Raw genomic sequence first — 22,894 nt, 5'->3', positions numbered from 1 at the left:
GTTCATTTTTAACTGAATGTAAAAGATGACCACGATGCTGATTTTCTCCTTCCTTTGTTCACAGATGCATTGGATTTGTGAGTTCACCTGATGTCGGCACCCTCAGGGGGTGGGAGGGTCTGCAAAATCAAAACCCAATAACGACAGTTGAAACCTCCAACTTGCACTCACATCTGTGACCTCCCTCATGTTCCCGCAGAGCACAGAATAGCTCGTTCTAAATCCACTGTTGCAGAGCTAAAAGGAAGGGACTTATTTCCAACATGGAGGGCGTTGCAGTGGACAACCTAATAGACTTTGACCTGCCCTCAGAGGCCACAGCTCTTAGCGTAGATGGAGGCCAACACCAAGGCCATACAGACATTTTCTCCCCAGAGCCCCCCATGGGAGTCCACCAGCAGCCCTTACTGCCAGAGCCCATGGCGCCAACCAAGCCTAGCCCTCACCACCACCACCACCACCACCGCCACCACCACCACCAAGAGGAAGGAGACAACGACAGCGATGCTACAGAGTCGGCAGACAGCGAGAACGACATGGACCCGCCCTCTCACATGTGGGAGCTGAGGAGGTCGTCGTCTTCGTCCACTCACAGTGGAGAGGACGCCGACACTGAGACGGTGGAGCGGAGGCAGTTCATGAAGGCTTATGTGGAGAAGGTGTTTCATGGAAAGTAAGGAAGAACTGTTTTTTATATATGTATGTGCACTAAAAAAGAATAATTACATCAGTCAACAGCAACACGATTGACAAATTAAAAGCCCCTATGTGATCATTTTGAAAAAAATCTCACTTTGGTAACTCCTAGAAATAAAGATAGACTGCACCAACTTTCACCCAGATTTTATTATTTTTCTACAAACAAAAACTTCTGCCATCAGAATAATTTAAAAGTAAACAAAGGTATAGCAAGTTCTTGCAGAATGTGGATGTACAATGCTCACAATAGTAATAAGCATCAGTAAAATAACTTACAGAAACCTTGCGTGCAAAGTCCTCCTTCCACTTTCTCTCTCTCTAACACACAGCGAGGGACGTGGCATTCAGCCGGAGCCAATGCAAATTGTTCGGGCTCGGCTGTCTCCCACAAAACGTTTCCAAAGAATGAGAGCGGGGGAGTGCCTGTAAGCTTTGAGGTACTGATGACTCGGATCACTTCTTCACCCAACTCACCCCTGTAGTTTTAAGCCAAGCTATGTTGGGGTGAAGAATCATTACCCCTGCTGGCTTTGGTGTGGATGTGAATTTCATGATCATTAAACTTGCTTCTCAGGGTGGCATCCCTGTCATGTCCCTTGCTTCCCTGTTGGATGCTAATGCTCTGGATGGGAGACTTCTGGCCCATGTCACTCACTAGACCAGTCCTGTGATTCTCATTCTCTCTGATAACCACCGTGAGCAGCTTTGGTTTCACCTTATCTCTCCCCCCTCATCCCCATTTACCATGATCTCTGTGAAGATTTTAGTAAGCAACGTGCACTTTCTGCCTCTCTCACTCTGCCTCTCAGTCGGCTGTACAACCTGTCACGTCCCGAGAGAGAAACCATGGAGCAGTACATCAATGATTCCATCGCCGCTGACATCATTCGGCCATCTTCTTCCCCTGTCAGTGCTGGTTTCTTTTTTGTATCCAAGAAAGATGAATCCCTGAGAGCATACATTGATTTCTGAGGTTTGAACAACATTACCGTTAAAAACAAGTACCCTGATCAGCTTGGCTTTTGAGCCTCTTCATGGTTCCACCGTCTTTACCAAGCTGTCTGTGACTGTGTGGCGTGGGCGTGGCGCTCCTCTCTCGGGTCCCTCCTGGCTTCCATTACTGCTGATTACACACACCTTGCTGATTACCCACACCTGCCTTCCATCAAGCTCATCACAGTGCAGTTTATCAACCCCAGTTCTCCAGTCACTCATCACCAGATCATTGTTGCAACCACAGTGGATCACTCGCCTCCGTTTCCTCAGCCTGCCTGCCCACCTGCCTGCCTGCCACACCATACCCCGAGCTCTCGCTCCTGCCATGCTTCCATTCCCCTCAGTCTCCCTGGGTTCAGCTCAGTTCATGCATTCACCCCTGGTCTCTAAAATAAATCCTTCATTACTCTGCACCTGCTGTCCATGTCTGCGTTTGGGTCCAACTGCACCTTTCAAAACAGTACTGAAATGTGCAGCTCATTTGCATGAATGTAGATCAGAATTGTGCCAAGCATGGTTGATGTACAAAGAAGCACAGGAACATACAGTATAGAGACAGTTCAGTCCAGAGTAGCTCTTAGAAACACTGCAGACACTCTTTCCTGAGTGCTGTTGGGGCAGTAAGTGTTGTGTGGCTGGCTGGATGGCAGGCATCCACCATATTATGGGTGCAAGGGAAGAGCTGAAGGCTGAAGGTGCCCCTCAGCTGCATCAGCTCATCTCGGAGAGTGCTAAGTATCGTCTAAGATGGACCTGATGCAACTGCCTGTAGGAAGTCCAGGGTCAGCAATGTGACTGTCAGATAAATTGAACCTTCTGGCATCACTAACCTTGATGGTAGCTCCTCAGCACACAACAGTGTGTATTTTTTATACTTTCCTATTACTTACAGCAGGCCTTCTAGAAACATATCTGTTCTCACCCTGCCCACCTTTCACCAGTTTTCTTTTTTTATCCTATGTGTTGTTTTATTTATTTTTTTGGTTGATGAAGTGATTTGTTTTGTCACCATCTTTTCCTTTTTCCTGACTGTGTGGTGCCGACAAATCGCTCCTGCTTTAGGCTGCTTATTCACTTATATTCAGATCAACACTGTGGCATTTTTGTCACCTAGATTGACTAGAAACATTCATCCAGTCAGAGATCCCATGACCAGCAGAGGCCCATGGGGGGCAGCAGTCCAACCATGCATGAATATGATTGAATGAAGAAATCAAATGTGAACAGGGTGAAATGTGCTAAACATCAGGGGACCTTTATATTTCATTTCACAGACATTTAATGACTTTTTCCAAGCTTTGTCTGAGGGGCAGCCCACAGTCTCATCCATCCATCCATCCATCCATTTTCTTCCGCTTATCCGGGCCGGGTCGCGGGGGCAGCAGGCTTAGCAGGGAATTCCAGACATCCCTCTCCCCAACATTTTCCAGCTCCTCCTTGGGGACCCCGAGACGTTCCCAGGTCAGACCAGATATATAATCTCTCCAGCGTGTTCTGGACCTACCCAGCGGCCTCTTACCAGTGGGCCGCGGGGTAGGAGGCATCCTGATAAGATGCCCGAACCACCTCATCTGGCCCCTTTCAACGCGAAGGAGCAGCGGCTCTACTCCGAGTTCCCTCTGGATGTCTGAGCCCCTCACCATATCTCTAAGGCTGAGCCCAGCCACCCTGCGTAGGAAACTCATTTCGGCTGCTTGTATCTGTGATCTCATTCCTTTCGGTCACTACCCAAAGCTCATGATCATAGGTGAGGGTTGGAACGTAGATGGACCGGTAAATCGAGAGCTTTGCCTTCCGGCTCAGCTCCCTTTTCACCACAATGGTCCGGTACAGCGCCCGCATAACTGCTGATGCCGTTCCATTTTACCCTCACTTGTGAACAAGACCCCGAGATACTTGAACTCCCTTGCTTGGGGCAGTGACTCACTCCCAACCGGAAAGGCGCAATCCACTGTTTTCCGGCAGAGAACCATGGCCTCAGACTTTGAGGTACTGACCCACAGTCTCAGACTTTGAAAACACCTGACCTACCAACTTTATGCAAATTAGTCTGCTTACATAGACTATGAATGGGAAGCGTGGAAATGACGGATCTTGTTGACATGTACCATAACTCTCTTCCAAAAATGTTGAACTGTTCCTTTAAGAGTTCCCTAGATTACCAGCTTGGTGCTTGGAGTGTAGTTTGGTGGTATAAAAACAAGGTGTGCCACTGTTGAGTTGTAACTCAACTACACATCTTGGCATTGCTAACAATGCAGAATTTATTTAGTATTTCAAATCCTGCATGTTTTTCTTTCATTTTTGTTCACACAAAATCGTGTACATTGATCTATCTTTTTTGATAATTTTCTATCAATCCGAACTTTATAAACAGCTTGATGATGAATGATTTTTTTAATGTCCATGTGTAGTTCTGTGTCATATACTAACCTTTTCTGTGTCAGAGTCCCAATGGAACAACAATAGTAAAATAAATCTGATGAATATTTTTAATAATAAAAAAAAACAGCTGTGAAGCGACTGTCTTTTCACAGGGTCTGTAAATTAATATGGTAATGACCATGTTTTCACAGGGAGGACTTTGACCAGGAAGAGAAAGCTCGCTTTGGAGAGCTGTGCAGTGGAGAGAATGGCAAAGGCAGAGAGTGGTTTGCCAAATACGTCAGTGCACAGGTGAATATGGGGAAATGATGAAATGGTAACTAGTCAGACGTCATACGTGACCTTTAAGGAAAAAATAACTGCAATTTCCAAATGCATTGGCCAAAGAATTACAGGTTCTTGTTGGACCCCCTACCGTTGCCTACATGAATGCAGAATAGCAAACCAAAATATCTCGTAAAAATAAGTGGTAGTGGGGTCCTGAATAATTTAGAATCCATGAAGTTTTTTTTTGTGTAACTTAGCTGATGGTTGTTGAGGTCTTGTCTTTATACCACGCTTTCCTGAACAAGCTTCCAACTCTCTGTCATACTGTCTTCACAGCGCTGCCACTCTAAATGTGTGTGTGAAGCCACCTTCTACAGACTGGTGCAGTCCTTTGCAGTTGTATTGTTTGAGTGAGTCTATATGTGGTTGACTTTGTTGAGATCGACATGCTGTAATCGTCTAATCCCTTTTGACTGTAAAGGATAAGGCCGGAGTCTATAAAGTTGTTATTGTCAGCTTTCCCCATGAAAAGACAAAAAGCTCTCCACACCAAACATCACTTAAACAGGAGGAAATAGTGCATGTTACCTATGGGAACTTTTTTCAGTGGTCACAGAAGATTTTGTTAGGGTTGCAAAATAAATTTGCAGAATTTCTACCATCTTTTATTTAACATTTAACATGAGGGAGACTGAATGTTCGTATTGTTTTGGTAATTGTAGCGTACTTATAACATTGAATTCAATATGAAAAGGCTAGCGTACATTCTCTTTGTTTTATTGACGATAGGAAATAAACGAGAGCCTGCTAACTGCACAAATGCATTTATTTGGTTTCATTTATAAAGTATTTAACATGTGTATATGTTGTCAATAACACATGCGATTTATCAAACACATATCTCTTCAAAATGGCTGGTTTACCTAATCAAGGTGATGGCAGTAAAATGGTCAAAAGTGTTTGGGAAACACTACTATAGTGAGTATTTGGGGCAGCAGGACAGTGTATGTAGGATTGAGTCAAAAATAAACTGTGTGTTCATGATAATGAAGGAACAGGTCACCCAGTGTAACTGTGGCTCATTGATGGGTTTTTAACAACAATGGAGCTGCATCGCACAGAGGAAGAAGATAAATCAGGCTTTGATACACAGTCAATACTTGTTAGTAGGATCAACTCAATGTGGGTTGTGTCTTTTCATGGGATTTGTTGACAATAACAAAAATATATCACCTACTTATCCTTTTAGTGAGAAAAGCTCCAGTAACTTTCGTCAATTCTATCAGTGAAGTCGTGACCAGATCATCTCTAAAGTAATGGTGTGTTTACAGATGTTACCAGATGGATGACTACAGCCCAGCCAAAAACCTCATGACTATGTGCTTCACATACTACTACAGTGGTAAGGTCTAATTCAATCTCTCTCTCAACATTCATGCTCTATATCTGGCATCTATGTCACCTTAGAGTGACTGTCAGAGTCGCTGCTGTTTTAAAGCTTCAGTAGGCAACAATTTTTTGGCATCATTGGGCAAAAATTCCATGATAACCTTTCAGCATATTGTAATTCAAGTGTTCTGAGAGAAAACTAGACTTCTGCACCTCCTCATGGCTCTGTTTTCAGGCTTTAAAAAATCTGGCCAAAGACTTCGGCCAATCACAGGTCATTTCAGAGAGAGAGCGTTCCGATTGGCTGTGCTCCGACTGGTGGGCGTTGCTTGGTATTTCCTCATTTTACAGCTAAACAGTACACTACAAGATGTTTTTGAAAACATTTGAGGAGATAAATAGGCATTACAGTAACAGAATATTGATTAAAATTTGATCAGCGCTGCCTAGTTTGACCGTTTGATCGGAGTTCGCGAGTGATTGACAGCCGGCTCTGGACAGCAGATCTCAGATCATCTCTGACTGGTTGTTTTCCTCCGGTCTGTGAAATCTTGTAGATGCCATTAGAAGCACCGGAGGACACAGAGGAATACGATTTTTTTTTCTGATTACCTGTCTCATGCACTACTGTCAGGATATAGTGACCATTTTATAAAAATACGTTTTTTTTAATACTATTTGCTCCATTTCTACCCACTGCAGCTTTATAGGGCAACCAGAGCTCTCTATTGCAAAAGAAACCATGTTTAGGTCCCTAAATTGTAGGTAAATATCACTCCTCAGTGCTGATTCAGAGAGTGTTACCACCACATGTTGACCCTGTGGTTTCTCTTGCAGCAACACCACAAACACATATGCAATGACTTTGTGGATTAGCATGACGGTAGTGTTTGCGTTTGTGCAAGCTGGAAGCTTTGAGTCATTAGTGTACCTCCGAGGCACAGTGCTCTGCTTCAACATCTGTCTGCTGCAGTCAGGTCTGCTATAATTATTTTTTACCCATAAAGTAAACCTGCACCACAGGCAACTTTGCACAGTGGTGAATGGCTACAAAAGGTCTCCTTGCAAACCATAAACTGCAAAGAAACATACCCGATCCAAAGGAAGAGCAACTGTGCATGTTTACATTTCTTTGTCTTGAGAGACTAGAAGTCTATGAACACTAAATGATGCATCTGAAGCTGATGGACTAATTATTGTTTTCGTTTCCAGCTCACTGAGTTGCAGCTGGCTAAGATGAAGCTAATTGGTCCATCAAATTTCAGACAGGCACATTTTTTTCTAAAGCTCACTTGGTGTCTCACAATGTGAACATCGGTGAAATGAATCTTGCCTCAGAGGCTGAACAACATGTAGCTGTTGGTACATGTTGTAAGGGGATGTCTGTCAACTGTACAAGTTCCTGTGGTGTGAGGTATGTTAAGAGTGTTTTTTACATCCACCGATCGGCTCAGAAGTCCATCCTGGCCGCACCGATCTGAAATCGTAAATATTAAACATGTTTTTATGATGAGATATCCTGTTGTGTGTGGGGAACCCAAAGGACAGCCGATGACGCGGTCACGTCGGAAAGAACGATAGCCAATAGGGAACCAAGCTGACTGAAGAAGGAAGGACGACCACCGCCGTCATGGCGGCAGCGGCTAATGCATGAGCTAATGCTAAACGTGGAGCATAAAGTAGTAGTAAGATGGAGCTCAGAAATGGAGGTGTTGATTTGTGGCAACAACACAAGTGTTTATTTAACGTGTCTCCATGACTTCTTCCATCCCCTTCATGAATTTTCAATACAAAGTAAAAACTAACATCGCTAATTCTTCCTTCCCGTCGTCCACCATGTTTGTTTTTCACTAAAGTCACATTTGGTCACAAGAGATTTTGTAAGATTTCCGTTTTTTTTAGTGGGGACTCTTGTCGTTCTTGAATGAATCTGTTAGCGTGTGGTTTGCTGTTTTGGACAATTCGTTGCTCTCCACACACTATAGGAACGATTTGAAAAAAATCTTTTAGTCTGGGGTCAGCCTCAAGGACACCACAGGGACATAGAGCTGGGGCTTTTAAACATATAAAACAATGTTTCAGTGATGCCATATACAGATACATCTTTGCTCTTTTCCTGTTCAGGGAAGTCCCAACCATCTCCTTCAGAGCTGCTGGATCGTGGTGGTCCTTCACCTGCTCTAGACTCATACATCAACAAGGCGAACTCCTGGCTGTCTGTGAAGAAGGATGCCGCCGAGCGCCTCCTCAAAACCACATCTAAGACTGACGTCAAAGGCTTCTTTGGAGGCCTAGAGAGCAAGCTGAGAAGCTCAATGGCTCCCAAGACTGAGTGAGTAAAATGCATCTCCTCCTGTGAATTATTTTCATTAACACAGTCCTATATAGTTTTCATCCCTTTCTCTTTTTCTTCACTGCATTCTCACTTCTAGGGATGGGGAAAGCCCAGTTGAAACCAAGCCCAAATCACCCGGTATGGTGCCTAAAAAATCTCTTGCACCGCAGTTAATAAAGTGCAAAAAATCTATCTCTTTCTCCTGCTCCACTTCTCTGTTAGGTTTTATAAAATGTGATTTAGAAAGGAATTGAGCTGTCATGTGTTCTCTTCCACCGCAGTGTCTGAGGCTCCAGAGGAAAAGAAAGGAGAGAAGGTGTACCTGTACACCCACCTGAAGCAGCAACCCATCTGGTAAGCTGAGGAAACTCTGGACACACAGAACAGATACAGGAGCTCTGAGCTTCACCATGTACTGTCCTTCATCAATCACAAGCTCATTACGTTGTCCAGCATATTATTATGACACTGATGAGAGAAGCTAAATGTTCACCAGCGAGTTGCTACTGTAACTTTGCCTGCTGTTTCGTGCTGGACAGCTAGCGCACAATGGGTTCTTGATGATGCTATGAGAGTGGCGTCAGTGAACCAGAACAGTAAATGATGGTAGCCATAAAGCCAAAACAATGAGCCAAAAAAGACTCTGTAGAACTGCAGTCAGTTGATAATTCTTTGTGGGTGTACCACTACATGTGACCCCTTTCACACACATAGTTGTGTGCACTTTTGTTAATATAAAATATTGATTATAGATGCTATGCTACTACTGTAGTTGCTGTTACCACCTCTTCACAGCTCCAGAGTTGGAAGGAGTGTATTTAGGGCTTAATTGGCAAATGAAAGATTGTTTGTAACATTGTGAGCACATAGATCGACAGCAGATACGTGTTTTATGTTGCAGGAGTGGTTTGAGACGGTTCTATGGACACTTTGACACCTTTTGACCCCCCCTTGGGCTGTCAATTGATTAAAATATGCATTTAATCTTGATTTAATCCATAATTAATCACACATTTTCTATCTATTTAAAATCTACCTTAAAGGGAGATTTGTCAAGCATACTTTTATCAACATGGGAGTGGACAAAAATGCTGGACAAAAATGCTGCTTTATGCAAATATATTTCTATATTTATTTTTGGAAATCAATTAACAACACTAAACAATCACAAATATTGTCCAGAAACCCCTCAGATTTACTGTATTTTAGGACATCGTGTGGGGTCCTGATCCTCATGTTAGGAACCACTGAAGTAGAGTGTGATTTAATTAGATGTTATAGAAATGACTGGCCACATTAAGCATGCATCATAGCATTGTAGTATGAATCATATCACGGCTTAGTGACCTTCTGCCTTCATGTTTTTTTCCTGGAGAAATTAGATGTTGCAGGTTTAACCAAACTGATTATTATATGATTTCATTCTTTGCAACCACTGGCTGTCATTTGCAGCCTCATCTCAAGTGGCATAGTGAAGTAGGTCAGGCAGGAAACCTATAATATGTCTTCCGTTCTCTCTGCCAGGCATACACTACGATTTTGGAACGCTGCATTTTTCGATGCCGTCCATTGTGAGAGGAAGAAAAGATCACCAACCACAAGGTGAGTCTGGATGGGAATCTATACAGATAAATAAATAAATATAAAGTATAGATTGATATAAATATATTATAATGTATGGATATGATAAGATATGTAGAATCGTTTTAAAAATAGTGGGTTGTTGTTCTGTGTGTCTTCCAGCGTCACTGAATCTGTCCAATGAAATTTAAATAAAGGTTGGAGATCCTGTAGTGATGTACTGCTGGCTTCAGCAAAGACAAATGTCACAGTGCTTATGCCCCACACCTTCTCTCCTTTCCTCACCTCTACCTCTACCTCTACCTCTACCTCTACTCTACCTATACCTCTACTTTAACTCTACTCTACCTATACCTCTACTCTACCTCTTCTTTAACTCTACTCCACCTCTACTCTACCTCTACTCTACCTCTACTTTACCTCTACCTCTACTCAACCTCTATCTCTACCTCTACTCTACTCTACCTTTACTTCTACTTTACCTCTACTCTACTTTACCTCTACCTCTACTCTACCTCTACTTTACCTCTACACTACCTCTACCTCTACTCTACCTCTTCTTTAACTATACTTTACCTCTACTCTACCTCTACTCTACCTCTACTTTACCTCTACCTCTACACTACCTCTATTCAACCTCTATCTCTACCTCTACTCTACTCTACCTCTACCTTTACCTCTACTTTACCTCTACTCTACTTTACCTCTACCTCTACTCTACCTCTACTTTACCTCTACACTACCTCTACCTCTACTTTACCTCTACTCTACCTTTACCTCTACCTCTACCTCTACTGTACCTCTACCTCTACCATTACTCTACCTCTACCTCTACTGTACCTCTACCTCTACCTCTACACTACCTCTACCTCTACTTTACCTCTACTCTGCCTTTACCTCTACCTCTACTGTACCTCTACCTCTACCATTACTCTACCTCTACCTCTACTGTACCTCTACTGTACCTCTACCTCTACTGTACCTCTACCTCTACTGTACTTCTACCTCTACTGTACCTCTACCTCTACATCTACTGTACCTCTACCTCTACTCTACATCTACCTCTACTTTACCTCTACTGTACCTCTACCTCTACTGTACTTCTACCTCTACTGTACCTCTACTGTACCTCTACCTCTACTGTACCTCTACCTCTACTGTACTTCTACCTCTACTTTACCTCTACTGTACCTCTACCTCTACTGTACCTCTACCTCTACTTTACCTCTACTGTACCTCTACCTCTACTGTACCTCTACCTCTACTCTACATCTACCTCTACTTTACCTCTACTGTACCTCTACCTCTACTGTACCTCTACTGTACCTCTACCTCTACTGTACCTCTACCTCTACTGTACCTCTACTGTACCTCTACCTCTACTGTACCTCTACCTCTACCTCTACTGTACCTCTACCTCTACTGTACCTCTACTGTACCTCTACCTCTACTGTACTTCTACCTCTACCTCTACTTTACCTTTACCTCTACCTCTGCTGTACCTCTACCTCTACCATTACTCTACCTCTACCTCTACTGTACCTCTACTCTACCTTTACCTCTACTGTACCTCTACCTCTACTGTACCTCTACCTCTACTGTACCTCTACCTCTACTGTACTTCTACCTCTACCTCTACTGTACCTCTACCTCTACATCTACTGTACCTTTACCTCTACCTCTACTGTACTTCTACCTCTACCTCTACTCTACCTCTATTTTATCTTTATTATACCCCTACTCTACCTGTACTCACTCTTCTCCTCCTGTCTACTAGCTGTTGTTTTTCTCCCTCTTTCTGCATGTTGACTTTAACCCTTTGTCTCCTTGTGCCTTGCTGCCGGGCAGGGGAACGCAGGATGAAGAGAAAGACGAGAGGTCTGTCCTTCTATTTGTCCACTGCCCTAAAAACATACAAAAAAAACCAACTCAAACTAAGAGAATAAGACCATATTAATCCAGGCGGAGTGGGGCAGAAGGGCAGAGGCTTTGTAATGTAACACAAATCTTCTAGAAACATCATCACATGGTACCAACATGGAAGTCGGGCGTAGTGGTTGTTTTGAAATTAGGAGGGGACAGAGAGCAAGCTAAAAGAGTTATTGTGTGGTTCTGTTTGGTGATAAGAAAAACTGCATTTTCTGACATTGTAGAAATTACGTGATGCATTGGAATATTTTGTGTGTTTAGCTCATCCCTTTTTGGTCATAGTCTGAACATGAGCTATATTTAGAGTTTACACAGCTAGCCAAAACAAGTAGGTCTTTGACTCTGAGGTCTAACTCGCCAGCAGGCTTAGAAGACAGTGATGGTTTGTGATGTGTGTATAAAGTGAAGAGGAATTAAATTTTTAGATTTTGTTATGTCACAATGCAGCTAAGTTGTTACTCATAGTTGCATTTACATTGTTAAAATGAAGCATTAGTATCACAGACAAACAGTTACGCGCTAACTAATTAGCATACTTAAGAGGAAAAGGAGACACAGCAAAGCTTTTACTTACATAGTTCGTAGCCCTTTTAGTCTTAATGGTGCCACCAGAATAATTATAGGCTTTTAGAATGTTTTAATTGTAACTGGTAATACATTTAAAAAGTGCTATAGAGCAATGTTTATATTGTTTATTTGTGCTCATGCATGTGGATGCACATTCCAGTTCAAAATATCTTTAATTCCCCTCAACTGAAGATATCTACATTGTCCTTTTTAGATATCTAAAATTAAATTGTGACTAGTCAGAATGATGTTGTAGATATCTCTAACTGGAGTTAGGGATAGTCAAAATGTAATTACAGATATCTAGAATTAGAGTTGTGACTAGGTGAAATGACGTTGCAGATATCTGTAATTACGTCAGAAGGGGGGGGGGGGTGAAGCTATTCAACATGCTATGGCCGTATGGGTTAATAAAGTGTGTCTGGAGACAATAAATCTGCAATACGCTGTAATTTTCTACCACAACTCTCTAGTGAACAAAGCTCTCGTTGGCCACAGATTCCTCGATGATGAACTCTTTCTATTTCATGTCATTTTCGAACTATCTGATCCACAGCGTCTCACAGCCGGCTGCACATAGAGACCGATGTCATGTGTCCAGCTCGGAGAACTAAAGGCTCGTTGTGATTAAAATAAGCATGTAGCGCGTTGTCTACCTCACTACGGTTAGAAAGAGCCCTCGTTGGTGTTCTAACTATGTTTCTCTTATGAGTTATTGATCCGGGAAGTTTGAATCTGTGAATATCTTTCACACTTTACCGAACTATCCAAGTGAGCAAAAGCTTCTGCTGACACTGTTCAGATGCTTTGTTGGGCCGATATCCAATGGGAAGCCTTGATGAGCAACGTCATGACAACAACTCTGGCTAGTCATAATGAGGTTTGAGATATCTGTAACTGTTATTTAGGATAGTCAGAACCGAACTACAGATATCTCTAACTGTCGTTTTGACTAGTCACAATGACCTTATACATATCTGGTATAAGAATTCTGACTAGTCACAATGTAACTACAACTAGTCAAAATGCAGTTGTGGATATTTCTAATGTTAATTCCGGATAGTCAAGCTCAGCTATTAAATGTTAAAATGCCTTGCCATAGTCTAGAATGGTTGTGACAAGCTGAGTGAGACATTGAGAGATGTGACGGAGGACAGAAACACAGGGATTACGAGGGGGTTGATGTGAGAGCAGCTTGGTGTTTAGCCCTGTGGTGAATGGTGAGGCTGAAGGTCTGGGAGTCGCCCTGGGTCTAATTTGCAATTTGCGCTCTAGTGAACAGTGATAGGATAGTCTCTAGTGGTAAATGCCCAGCCATCTCCTGAATAATAGTTGTTTTTTAGATTTTTGTTGTTATACGAGTTCTTCGCTGGTTTCTGTTATGATATTTCTGTGCTTTTTTTTATGTTTCTTCATTTGGCGTCTGTTGGCATGTCGTTGTGGTTGTCTAATGGGTGATGTGATTCACCTCGGTATTGTATCATGCCGCTGTTGAAAGGATTTTTGTGCACGTCTTTGACGAGTAAAAGCATCACACCCACAGTTAATATCCTGAATGTGTAAAGACATGGTATTTATATCTAGAGCAGGAGACAGAGGCAATCTGAAAGTGTTCTCTGCCTCCTCACAGCTCACTGCATGATCACACCATTAATCTCCTTGCATGGGATATTTTTCTCTCTCCCTCCATCTGCATGTTCCCTTTGCCGTCTCTTTTTTACTATCTTTGCACGCTTCAATGTTTCCACCGTGGATTGATTGCAGGGATATGTTGCACATGCCATAATATCCACTATAAGTAGTGTTATGGTATGTTAAGATATGATCCATAGTAGAGTAAATGTTTCTTCTGTAGCCACATCTACAGTATCCGTTATATTCTTTATAGTTAACACAGCAAACGAGTCAATAGTGACCCCATTCTTTTACTTATTCTACAGCTGCATTCATTTATTTGTTTTGACCACCTGGTATGGAGGACCACAAGAGACACGGAAATAGTAATAAAGCATTTATTTGATTAATAACTAATTGTACAATAAATAAAGGCATTGATAAACTTGTTTCCAAATTAATTGATTAATCTATAGATAAACTAACTAAATTACAAAGTAATTTATTATTTTACATTTTAATGGGCAATAAAAAGAAGAATTATAAAAATAATTTACAAATGAAATATCAATCCATCAATAAATAGTTCAAATGAAAAAGGGATTTACAAAAACACCATAAAACAGTCAATAAGTACGTCATTTAAAAATGCATTAAAGAATTCATAAATAATGGAATTTAAAAATGGCTAATTTACATTGGTTTACCTCATTTTACCAGCTCAAGCTCAGTTTTTTGTTTCTCTTCTTAAACTGCATTCAACTTCATTCATGTATTTTTAAATGACGTACTTATTGACTGTTTTATGGTGTTTTTGTAAATCTCTTTATTTTGAACCATTTATTGATGGATTCATATTTAATTCGTAAATCATTTTTATAATTCTTCTTTTTTATGCCCATATAAATTTCAAATAGTGAATTACTTTGTAATTTAGTCCATTTATTCATAAATTAATAAATTAATTTGTAAACAAATGTATTAATTCCTATTTTTATTGTACAATTAGTTATTAATCAATTAAATGCTTTATTACTATTTCCGTGACTCTTGTGATCCTCCATAACCTGGGGGCAGCGCCGAACAAACTGAAATTACAACATTGATATATTATCACCTTCTAAATTTGCTACGGTGAACATGTTAGCACACATTTGCTTATTACCGGTATTAACTCAACCAGCAGACACAGAGCAATGCTAGCATCAATTATAGAGATATGGTTGTGTCCACATGAGTCCAATATTCACTCAGTTTTTAACTCTGTTTTGGTCTTAACTAATTCCTGAGGGGAATATCTGCTGGTCTCTAACTTTGTCTGTCTGCCATTTGATTTTGGGCAGGTAGTGCACAGTGGGTTTATTACAGATTTGTTGTTGCCTGCTGCTGCTGGAAATGAGGGTGATGAGAGAGGAGCAATGAGCTAAAACAAAATTAAACGCTCTGTAGATCTAAGGGGAACACCGAAGTCATGTGGTGATTCTCTGTTCAATGTGGAAATGAAGTCAAATATATCAGTCATTGTCAGGAATTATTTATAAAAATGTTCCCAGCAACCCAAAAATCAAAGAGTAGAGACATTTCCCTCACAAATTAGTGGTATTTTCTTTTTAATTTATAAGGGACATGTAATGTTTTATACTTCTGGTGAATATAATCCAATCAATCTTATTTCCATATATATATTTTGTATATACAGTTCCCTTTGTTAACACCTTATTTTGAAAACCGGACGTAGTAACACGTGTATACTTCCTCTAACTTCTCCAAGGTGGTCTCTAGCTCTTCCGTCAGCTCCGTTCTCTTTATACATCCATGGTCAGCTCCATCGGGGCCGTTTGAATGCATTTAACATAAATGTCAGTATATGGGTGCTCTACAGTTGTAGCGTCGGCCCATTTGACCACAGAGATGAGAGCGACGGCCGGCTCGACCGTATGTTACCGCAATAAGATAACATTTCCTGTCTGTGTTAGCCAGAGTTCTAGAGTTAGCATGCAGCTTTAGCCGTGATGTCTAGCTCTGCTTTTCCTGCAATGTGTGAACCCCAAAGTGTTTCCATACTTTACTGGATGTGTAGTGTTTACCACGCTGGATTTAACATGTGAGGGTGCAGGTCGTATCCACGCCGACCCTCCAACGTTTTATACTTTCTTGTTTCGGCTCACTGTGGTTTGTTTTGCTTTTGACAGATACGGAACGGTTATGACGTCACGTTACTCAGACTATAACAATAAAAGCGGTAACTTCCTTTTACCTCCGTATAGACTCAAATGAAGCAAATATATCGATTTTGGCATTAAAACATCTATTTAGAAATCGTAAAAGAATATTGCGATACATAGGTGGATCGATTTTTTTTCTCCCATCCCTAGTGTACAGTACAGATACATCCTCTCTTTACCCAGTTTATTTCGATGACCCTAGCGGTGTTGGTGAATTCAGGCATGGAAACATTTTCCAGGTTACTAAATATCTGTTTTTCAGTAATACACAGTGCAAATCCATCTGTTTGTTGATAATGATGATTCTTTGTGAATGAATCATTTGTTGTTTTATTATTTCGCTGGTGGCTGGTTAATGTGTTTCTTTTTCTTTTACGTGTAATGGAATCTCTGTTTTTGCATCCCTTTACAAAATGAGCAGTTCCAGGGATGGATGTCATGGATAATAGAGCTGGGTTTTAACCTCACAAAGCTCACAGACTACTGAAAAGTAGATCCTATTGTCCAAACGTTTCAATACTCATGTGTAACCAGTGCTTTTTGTGGTATCGCTGCAAAAAGTCAACATGACATTGACAGGTGATATTTTTTTGACAACCACCCCTGGCCTGTTTCTGTAGAGAAGCTGAAGGTCAAACGGAGACTTTAGTATTAAAGCCTGACTCCGACTGTCTCTGTGCTGCAGGGAGAAGTGGTGTCATATGACCCAGGAGGAGAGGGACGACAGCTCCAAAATCGATGAGAACATCGCCTTTGGCCAGCTGGGGTGAGGAAGATGCCACTCTGTTGTCTGGGAACTAATACAATAGATTAAAGCACATATGGAGGCCAGTGGTAAAACAAGTTACTGGCCCCAATAATAGCAATAATATATGACATTCTCTTAATTGTTATAAAATATTACAGAATTTTGTGAAGAAGGTAGGTGTTACAAGAGCTGTGGACCAGTGACTGCAGATAACATCAGTTTTAATACATCACATCGGTTCTTGTGTAGATAAATTATAAGTTAATAGATAGACCATGAAGCAGAATATAACCTAAAAGTCATATTAAATACAAAATACTCTGAATAGCACAAAGATTAATTTAGTTTCTTTCTTAGTTTCCTTTGGAACTTACAGAACATAAAGTGTGTTTGCAATAATTTACATTTGTACTGAGATGAGTTTGGTATTATGTGTGTTTTCAGGACATTCACTCATAACATGCTGGCGTTTGGGCTCAGTAAGAAGCTCTGCAATGACTTCCTGAAGAAGCAGGCAGTCATTGGAAACCTGAATGAAGGTAAAGCATTAAAGGAATAATTCAACCTAAAACAATGCAACAGTGTCTGTTCACAGCCCATTTTACTTATTTAGTGTGTTTCAACTGTTAGTATGTGACCCTTGCCTTGCAACATCACAGACTCTCCCACATTGCATCCTCTTGACCTGAGGTGCATCATGTTTGTCGATGAGTCTGAAAGCTCCACCTACCTAATTTGCATAATGAGAACCAGATACAAACTGCATAGGAATACCAGGTGGAGATGGGGTCTTAGTCCGGTTATACTAAAATAACCCTATTGCAGCTTCAAAACAAATATATGTGTGTTTTACCCCTTTGCAGAACAGTACAAGCTGCTGACTGACCACATAGAGAAAATGGCTGCAGAGTGAGTTTGAGGACAACAGCCTGCATTTCAAAGTCTCAACACAACAGACTGACAGCACACGCATCAGCAGTTTTTTTTTGCAAATCAATGCCACAGTGACCCAACTCTCTGTTTGACTGTTGTTGCATTTGTGTGGTACACTGCTGAAAATCAACATAACCTACTGTACTGAACTGTGCCATAGTTGTAGCAAACCCTGTTTATCCAACTTGGTCGTGCTCCCCTGCGCCCTGTTCTGTATTAGCAATAATACAACATCATCAGCTGGTTCATACTTTAATATCTATAACGCCTCTGTCTGTGACGTGCTTGACAAAAACTAGAAGCATAAAGTGAAACCAGTATAAAACCTAAACAGCCTCAGTATGGCGTCACACACTCCGGATTTATATGTTATAGACGTGATTATATATCCTTGATGCTGTTTCGTTCTGTGTTTCCTTGGTAACCACGTTTATTACAGGTTATAGTCACATCTAAAAGCATCTGGTGAAACACATTTTACATAAATGTCTATACAGTTCAAACCAGACTTGGCTATAAAAGAACATGGCATGCCAATAATAACCCATAGTGTTTTAAAGCTGCAGTAGGTAACTTTGAGCAAATATGATATTAAAGATATTTTTATAAAACTGTCACTATATCCTGACGGTAGTGCATCATGTTCCTCCGGTGTCCCCCTGTGCTCCTAATGGCATTAGCAAGATTTCATCGTGCCCGAAGGAAATCCGAGCCAAGGAGTCTCTAGAGCAGGTGTCAATCGCTGCCAACAAAACATGTGAACTCCGATCAAAATGTCAAACTAGGCAGCTTTGACCAAATATGAATCAATATTCTGTTACTGTAATGCCTATTTCTCTCCTCAAATGTTTTCAGAAACATCTTGTAGTGTACTGTTTAGCTGCAAAATGAGAAAGTTTGCTCCGGGCGATCGGAGGTGCTTGTTTTTTTCTCATTTTACAGCCAAACACAGTGGAATCTTGCAAATTAGAGATGCTTAAAAGTCTGACTTTTTACCACCGTCTTGGAACCGTCCCGAAAAATAATTTCAACCAACCCGATGTTTCTAAATGTTAGCATTTCACTTTGTTTTTGTCATCTACAGTGGTTATTTGCATAAAAGCACAGAATTCAAACAATAAAGAAATAAATTATTGTATTTTTATTTAAATATTTGCTTTGATTTAAATAAAATATTGATAATAGTAGTTATATATTATAAGCTGCTTAGAGCTAGTGTTAGGAAGTTAAACAGGTCATAATTATCTCTCTATTATCTATGTTATATTGCTGTGAAAGCATCTCCTTCAAACATCTGGATTTATCCAAGTTTCTCGCCAAAAAATAAATTTTACAAAATGACATTGGAACACATCATGATAATGTTGTAATTTACCTTTGCCCGACACAATTTTTACTGAATAGAATTAATTGAACACATCATAATGCAAGTCAATGTAACCTCAATTAACGTTAGCTGATAGCTCTGCTATAAGCAGGACTGTGCTGGGGGAGAACCTGCTGTCGGCAGATGAGCCGATCACAGTGATCACTCTGAGCAGCATCATGGGAATGAATTACAATATAAGAAGTGTCTGATTAAGTTGGTCGTTCCAAATGTTTTTAAGGTTGCTCCTCCGTGGCTTATTTTGGTGGTGCTGTTTTGACAAATTGCGAGCCCTTCACTCACACTGAAGAACTTCCACATCGACAACATGTTGTATGTGTATGTGTGAAGTCACTGTCTGTGCTGCTGTGTGCCAACGTAAAACTATAATGCGGCGGCGGCACCTGTGTAAATGTGACCGGCAAAAAATCGGGAATATATTATGCCGGTCATGGCCGATCAGCTGAAAACCGGACGGTTTGATCAGCAGCCAATGGACCGGTGCATCTCTATTAGCACAGGAGGACAGATTATCTGTCTCATGCACTACTGTCAGGATATAGTGACAGATATATAAAAATAACTTTATCCCTCTATGCCTTCTCTTTAAGAAATAGTTTGACATTTTGAAGAATACACTTGTTTTTGTAGAGATGGACAGGAAGATGTATACCATTCTCATGTCTCTATGCTAACTAGGGAGACAGTTAGCTTAGCTTAGCATGAAGCCTGGAAAATGGAGAAACTGATAGACTGGTACCATCCAAAGGGTAACAAAAAACGCCTACCAGTACATTTGTGTTAATTAGTGTGCTTCCGAGGTGCTGGTAGGTGCTGTTAACCGTTTTGCCCCGCTTCCAGAGGTATCAATTTCCTCGTTCACTCAACAAGAAATAATGCAGCAAAGTCTTTCTTCTGATTACTTCGAGAAATGGTAATGCCTATTTCAATCACTCTGGCACACATTTACAATCCAGTGGTATTCATTTTATGTTTTTTAATTAGAAACTTGATCATACCCTCGGAAACATTAGAGACTACTTATCTATCCAAAGTGCCTTCCATGAAAGTTAATGTCTTTATCCTTGATTGGCCAACCAAACACTAATGCAGAGCCTGCAACAATCGCTCTATTACTCATTCCCTGCTAGATAAATATGCATGCAAATACTGTTCGTTGTATTGCTATCTGTGTTGTCAGTGATGGACCTAAGTAGTAGTTTATTTTCATTTGGTTGAGCTCTAACGCCAGTTGCATTGCCACACATGTCGCCTGGATGTGGCCCAGCATACACATTCTGTCCTATCCTGCTGCATATCTATCCGTATATCTATCTAGCATGTGCAAAACAGCATCAAGCAAAATGTAAAATGAGTGATTTGAACTGTGAAGTGGCATTTACTAATTGTATTACTTCATCCTACCACTGCGGGGTAGCGTTGTGTCTTCATTCAAAGCACTTCTCAATGAGAGATTCCTGAATTCAAATTCAGTCCTTCTTAGCTTTAGTCTTGAGAATATTATCAATGTGTGTTTTTTTTAAATAATGAAATCTGGTTACCTACGTTGGAATGCCAGGATGATGCACTTTCTGGCAGGTTGGATCCCATTTCAGATTGATAATCTGTTTTAATCTATGAAGTCATTTTGTAAATACTGTACATATTTCTCTGTATGTTGTAAGAATTGATCACACGCTGCTGTTTGTGAATTGTACGTCTTTTGATTGTAAATGTACGAACAATAGATGTAATTGCGGCCAACGTGTCCATGAGGAACATAAATGTCTAACTGTCATTATGACCCTAAAGTGCCCCCATCATCCACATCCAACCTCTGTGTTTGCATATAGTGTTGTGCAAATCATCTCCAATGTAAATGTAAATCATTCCTTCGTTGCTGAGTGCATGATCTTAGCTACATGCAGTATAATCATACAAATCATATAGAAAGCCCCGCAAACCTCTGTTCGCTCTACACTGTTTTTATTCACACTTTTAATTCTCTCAGGTGTTACTTTGCATGTGCTTTAAGTACCTTTCGAAACCTGTGAAAAACGTATTCTTAGACTATGTGCGGAATGGCTAAACACCCTTCATCTCCTACCATTGTGTTCTTCCCGATGTGACCTTTGACCATGTTGCTTCTTATCATTTTGTATAAGCCAGAAGGGTTCTGGCTTGGTTGAAGTATTGAACTGTATATTGTACTTATTAGCTCAGCATGAGCCATTTGCACTACTTGCAAGGCCCCGTTCAGACCTGGTATTAACATGCTTCCTCAGTGATCCGACCACAAGTGGACAGTTCTAAGTACAGGTGTGATCGCACTCGAGACGCATTGAGATCCGATCACTCAGACCACATTCAGAGGTGGTCTGAGCCACATATGGACACGTTCTTTTAGCAGTGTGTAGTGAATGAGTCTTGGGCCACATTAAGAACTGCCAACTCTACTGACGTCCCGCTCTCTGCTCTCCTCAGGTGAATAAACAGGCAGACGCGAGCGCTTGTCAGCATGGAAACAGCTTCTGTGCTCTACTGTATTCTGTCGGCACAACTGTATTTTATTAAAATATATCTTATCTATAGGCTACATATCTACAGACTATCAGACTAGGCACAGGAAGTGCATTATTATCATACTGTCGGAGATGTGTCGGTGTTTTTGTTCCGCTGCTTTGCACGGAGCTGATACCTACTCGCTCTCTCTCCTCCCTGGCTCTCTGAAGCTCTGTACTCCGCTGTTGTCTGGCAAAGGCAGCGATGCCGGCGGCACGGAGGTCCCCGGGGACCGCCGGTACAATAACCTTTTGTTATGATGTTAATAAAATGTTAATAAATTGAACCCAAATTCACGAATATGTAGGATATTACTACTGAAATTCATGTAATGTTACATCACAACGTCTGCTGTATTAGCCGTGTGTTTACTACGTGTTTATTTGCATATAGAGCGGGGAAGTGAGATTGTTTGGTCACTGGAGACGCATGTGGAGACGCATTCTAACGCCAGGTGTGAACAGACGTACTTAAAGCCATCCACTTGTGTTCGGATCACTCAGGACGCATGTTAATGCCAGGCCTGAACAGGGCCACAGTCTCAACATCTCTAATCTTCTGAATATCTTCTGAATAATGTTACATTGATGCCGTTTATATTTGTTCTGCATGGCCAGTGAACGCTCTCTCTCTCTCTCTCTCCAGCATATCTGTTGTTAAATGTTGACGGTAGTTTGTCTTTTGTAGCCTGGATGATGAGACCATTTTAACTGTATTGACTTTGTGTCAGTTATCAACCAAGTAAATTTGTTATTAAAGTAGTACATTTATGGGATGTCCCTTTTGATTAACTCGTGTGGTGATGACTTTGTGGTCTCCAAATCCATGTGTCCCCAGTTGCTGATTAGTTTTGGGGTTCAATGCTAACGTTGTAGCACACACTGTGAGAGTGATAGCAGCTAACCAGCATTATTTAAAGTCAGAGCAATACAATAAAAAAATACGTGTGTAATAAGTGTGTTGTAGATGAACAGTCAGCGGATTCATTCAAAACCAAATGAAAAAAAACGTTAATTCACTGTAGCTAATGTTGTATTTTTTGTTGTGTCACTTTATGTGGGAAAACAGAAAAGGAAAAAAGGTTGATGGGGATTTTAACAAACTGCCATTGACTGAATCATCTGAGACGACCTATTACTTCAGAGCAAGTAATATGTTATTACTTTTTTGCCATAGTGGCAGGCTAACAGTGCTAGGATGATAACCTGCACCCTAACATGCAGTATATTTTATTCAGAGTGCTACTGAATCAATGGTGTGAAAACGAAAACTTGTAGCTGCTCTGAAGTTGATAGGTA

At 40.9% G+C, this 22,894-nt stretch overlaps 1 protein-coding gene across 2 annotated transcripts in view; it reads left to right on the top strand.

The window, feature by feature from the left end:
• The window catches only part of kiaa0513 (KIAA0513 ortholog), a 32,107-nt gene extending 9,720 nt beyond the window's left edge, over positions 1–22,387 (top strand). Inside the window, exons 2-13 of one of the 2 annotated variants that reach the window (XM_074631723.1) lie at positions 65–673; positions 4,272–4,371; positions 4,684–4,757; positions 5,679–5,749; positions 7,861–8,068; positions 8,169–8,209; positions 8,353–8,425; positions 9,596–9,673; positions 11,501–11,530; positions 16,673–16,753; positions 17,180–17,274; positions 17,599–22,387. In XM_074631723.1, coding sequence (XP_074487824.1) covers positions 264–673; positions 4,272–4,371; positions 4,684–4,757; positions 5,679–5,749; positions 7,861–8,068; positions 8,169–8,209; positions 8,353–8,425; positions 9,596–9,673; positions 11,501–11,530; positions 16,673–16,753; positions 17,180–17,274; positions 17,599–17,648 — 1,311 coding nt within the window. In that variant the 5' untranslated portion in view covers positions 65–263 and the 3' untranslated portion in view covers positions 17,649–22,387. The remainder of the gene's footprint in view (positions 1–64; positions 674–4,271; positions 4,372–4,683; positions 4,758–5,678; positions 5,750–7,860; positions 8,069–8,168; positions 8,210–8,352; positions 8,426–9,595; positions 9,674–11,500; positions 11,531–16,672; positions 16,754–17,179; positions 17,275–17,598) is intronic. The other variant, XM_074631724.1, reaches the window with a different exon arrangement.
• The last annotated feature ends 507 nt before the right edge of the window (positions 22,388–22,894 follow it).

Source organism: Sebastes fasciatus, chromosome 4, assembly GCF_043250625.1.
Source record: "Sebastes fasciatus isolate fSebFas1 chromosome 4, fSebFas1.pri, whole genome shotgun sequence".
Classification (NCBI taxonomy): Eukaryota; Metazoa; Chordata; class Actinopteri; order Perciformes; family Sebastidae; genus Sebastes; species Sebastes fasciatus.
The sequence above is the reverse complement of the archived record's forward strand: the minus strand, read 5'-3'. Positions and strand labels throughout refer to the sequence as shown.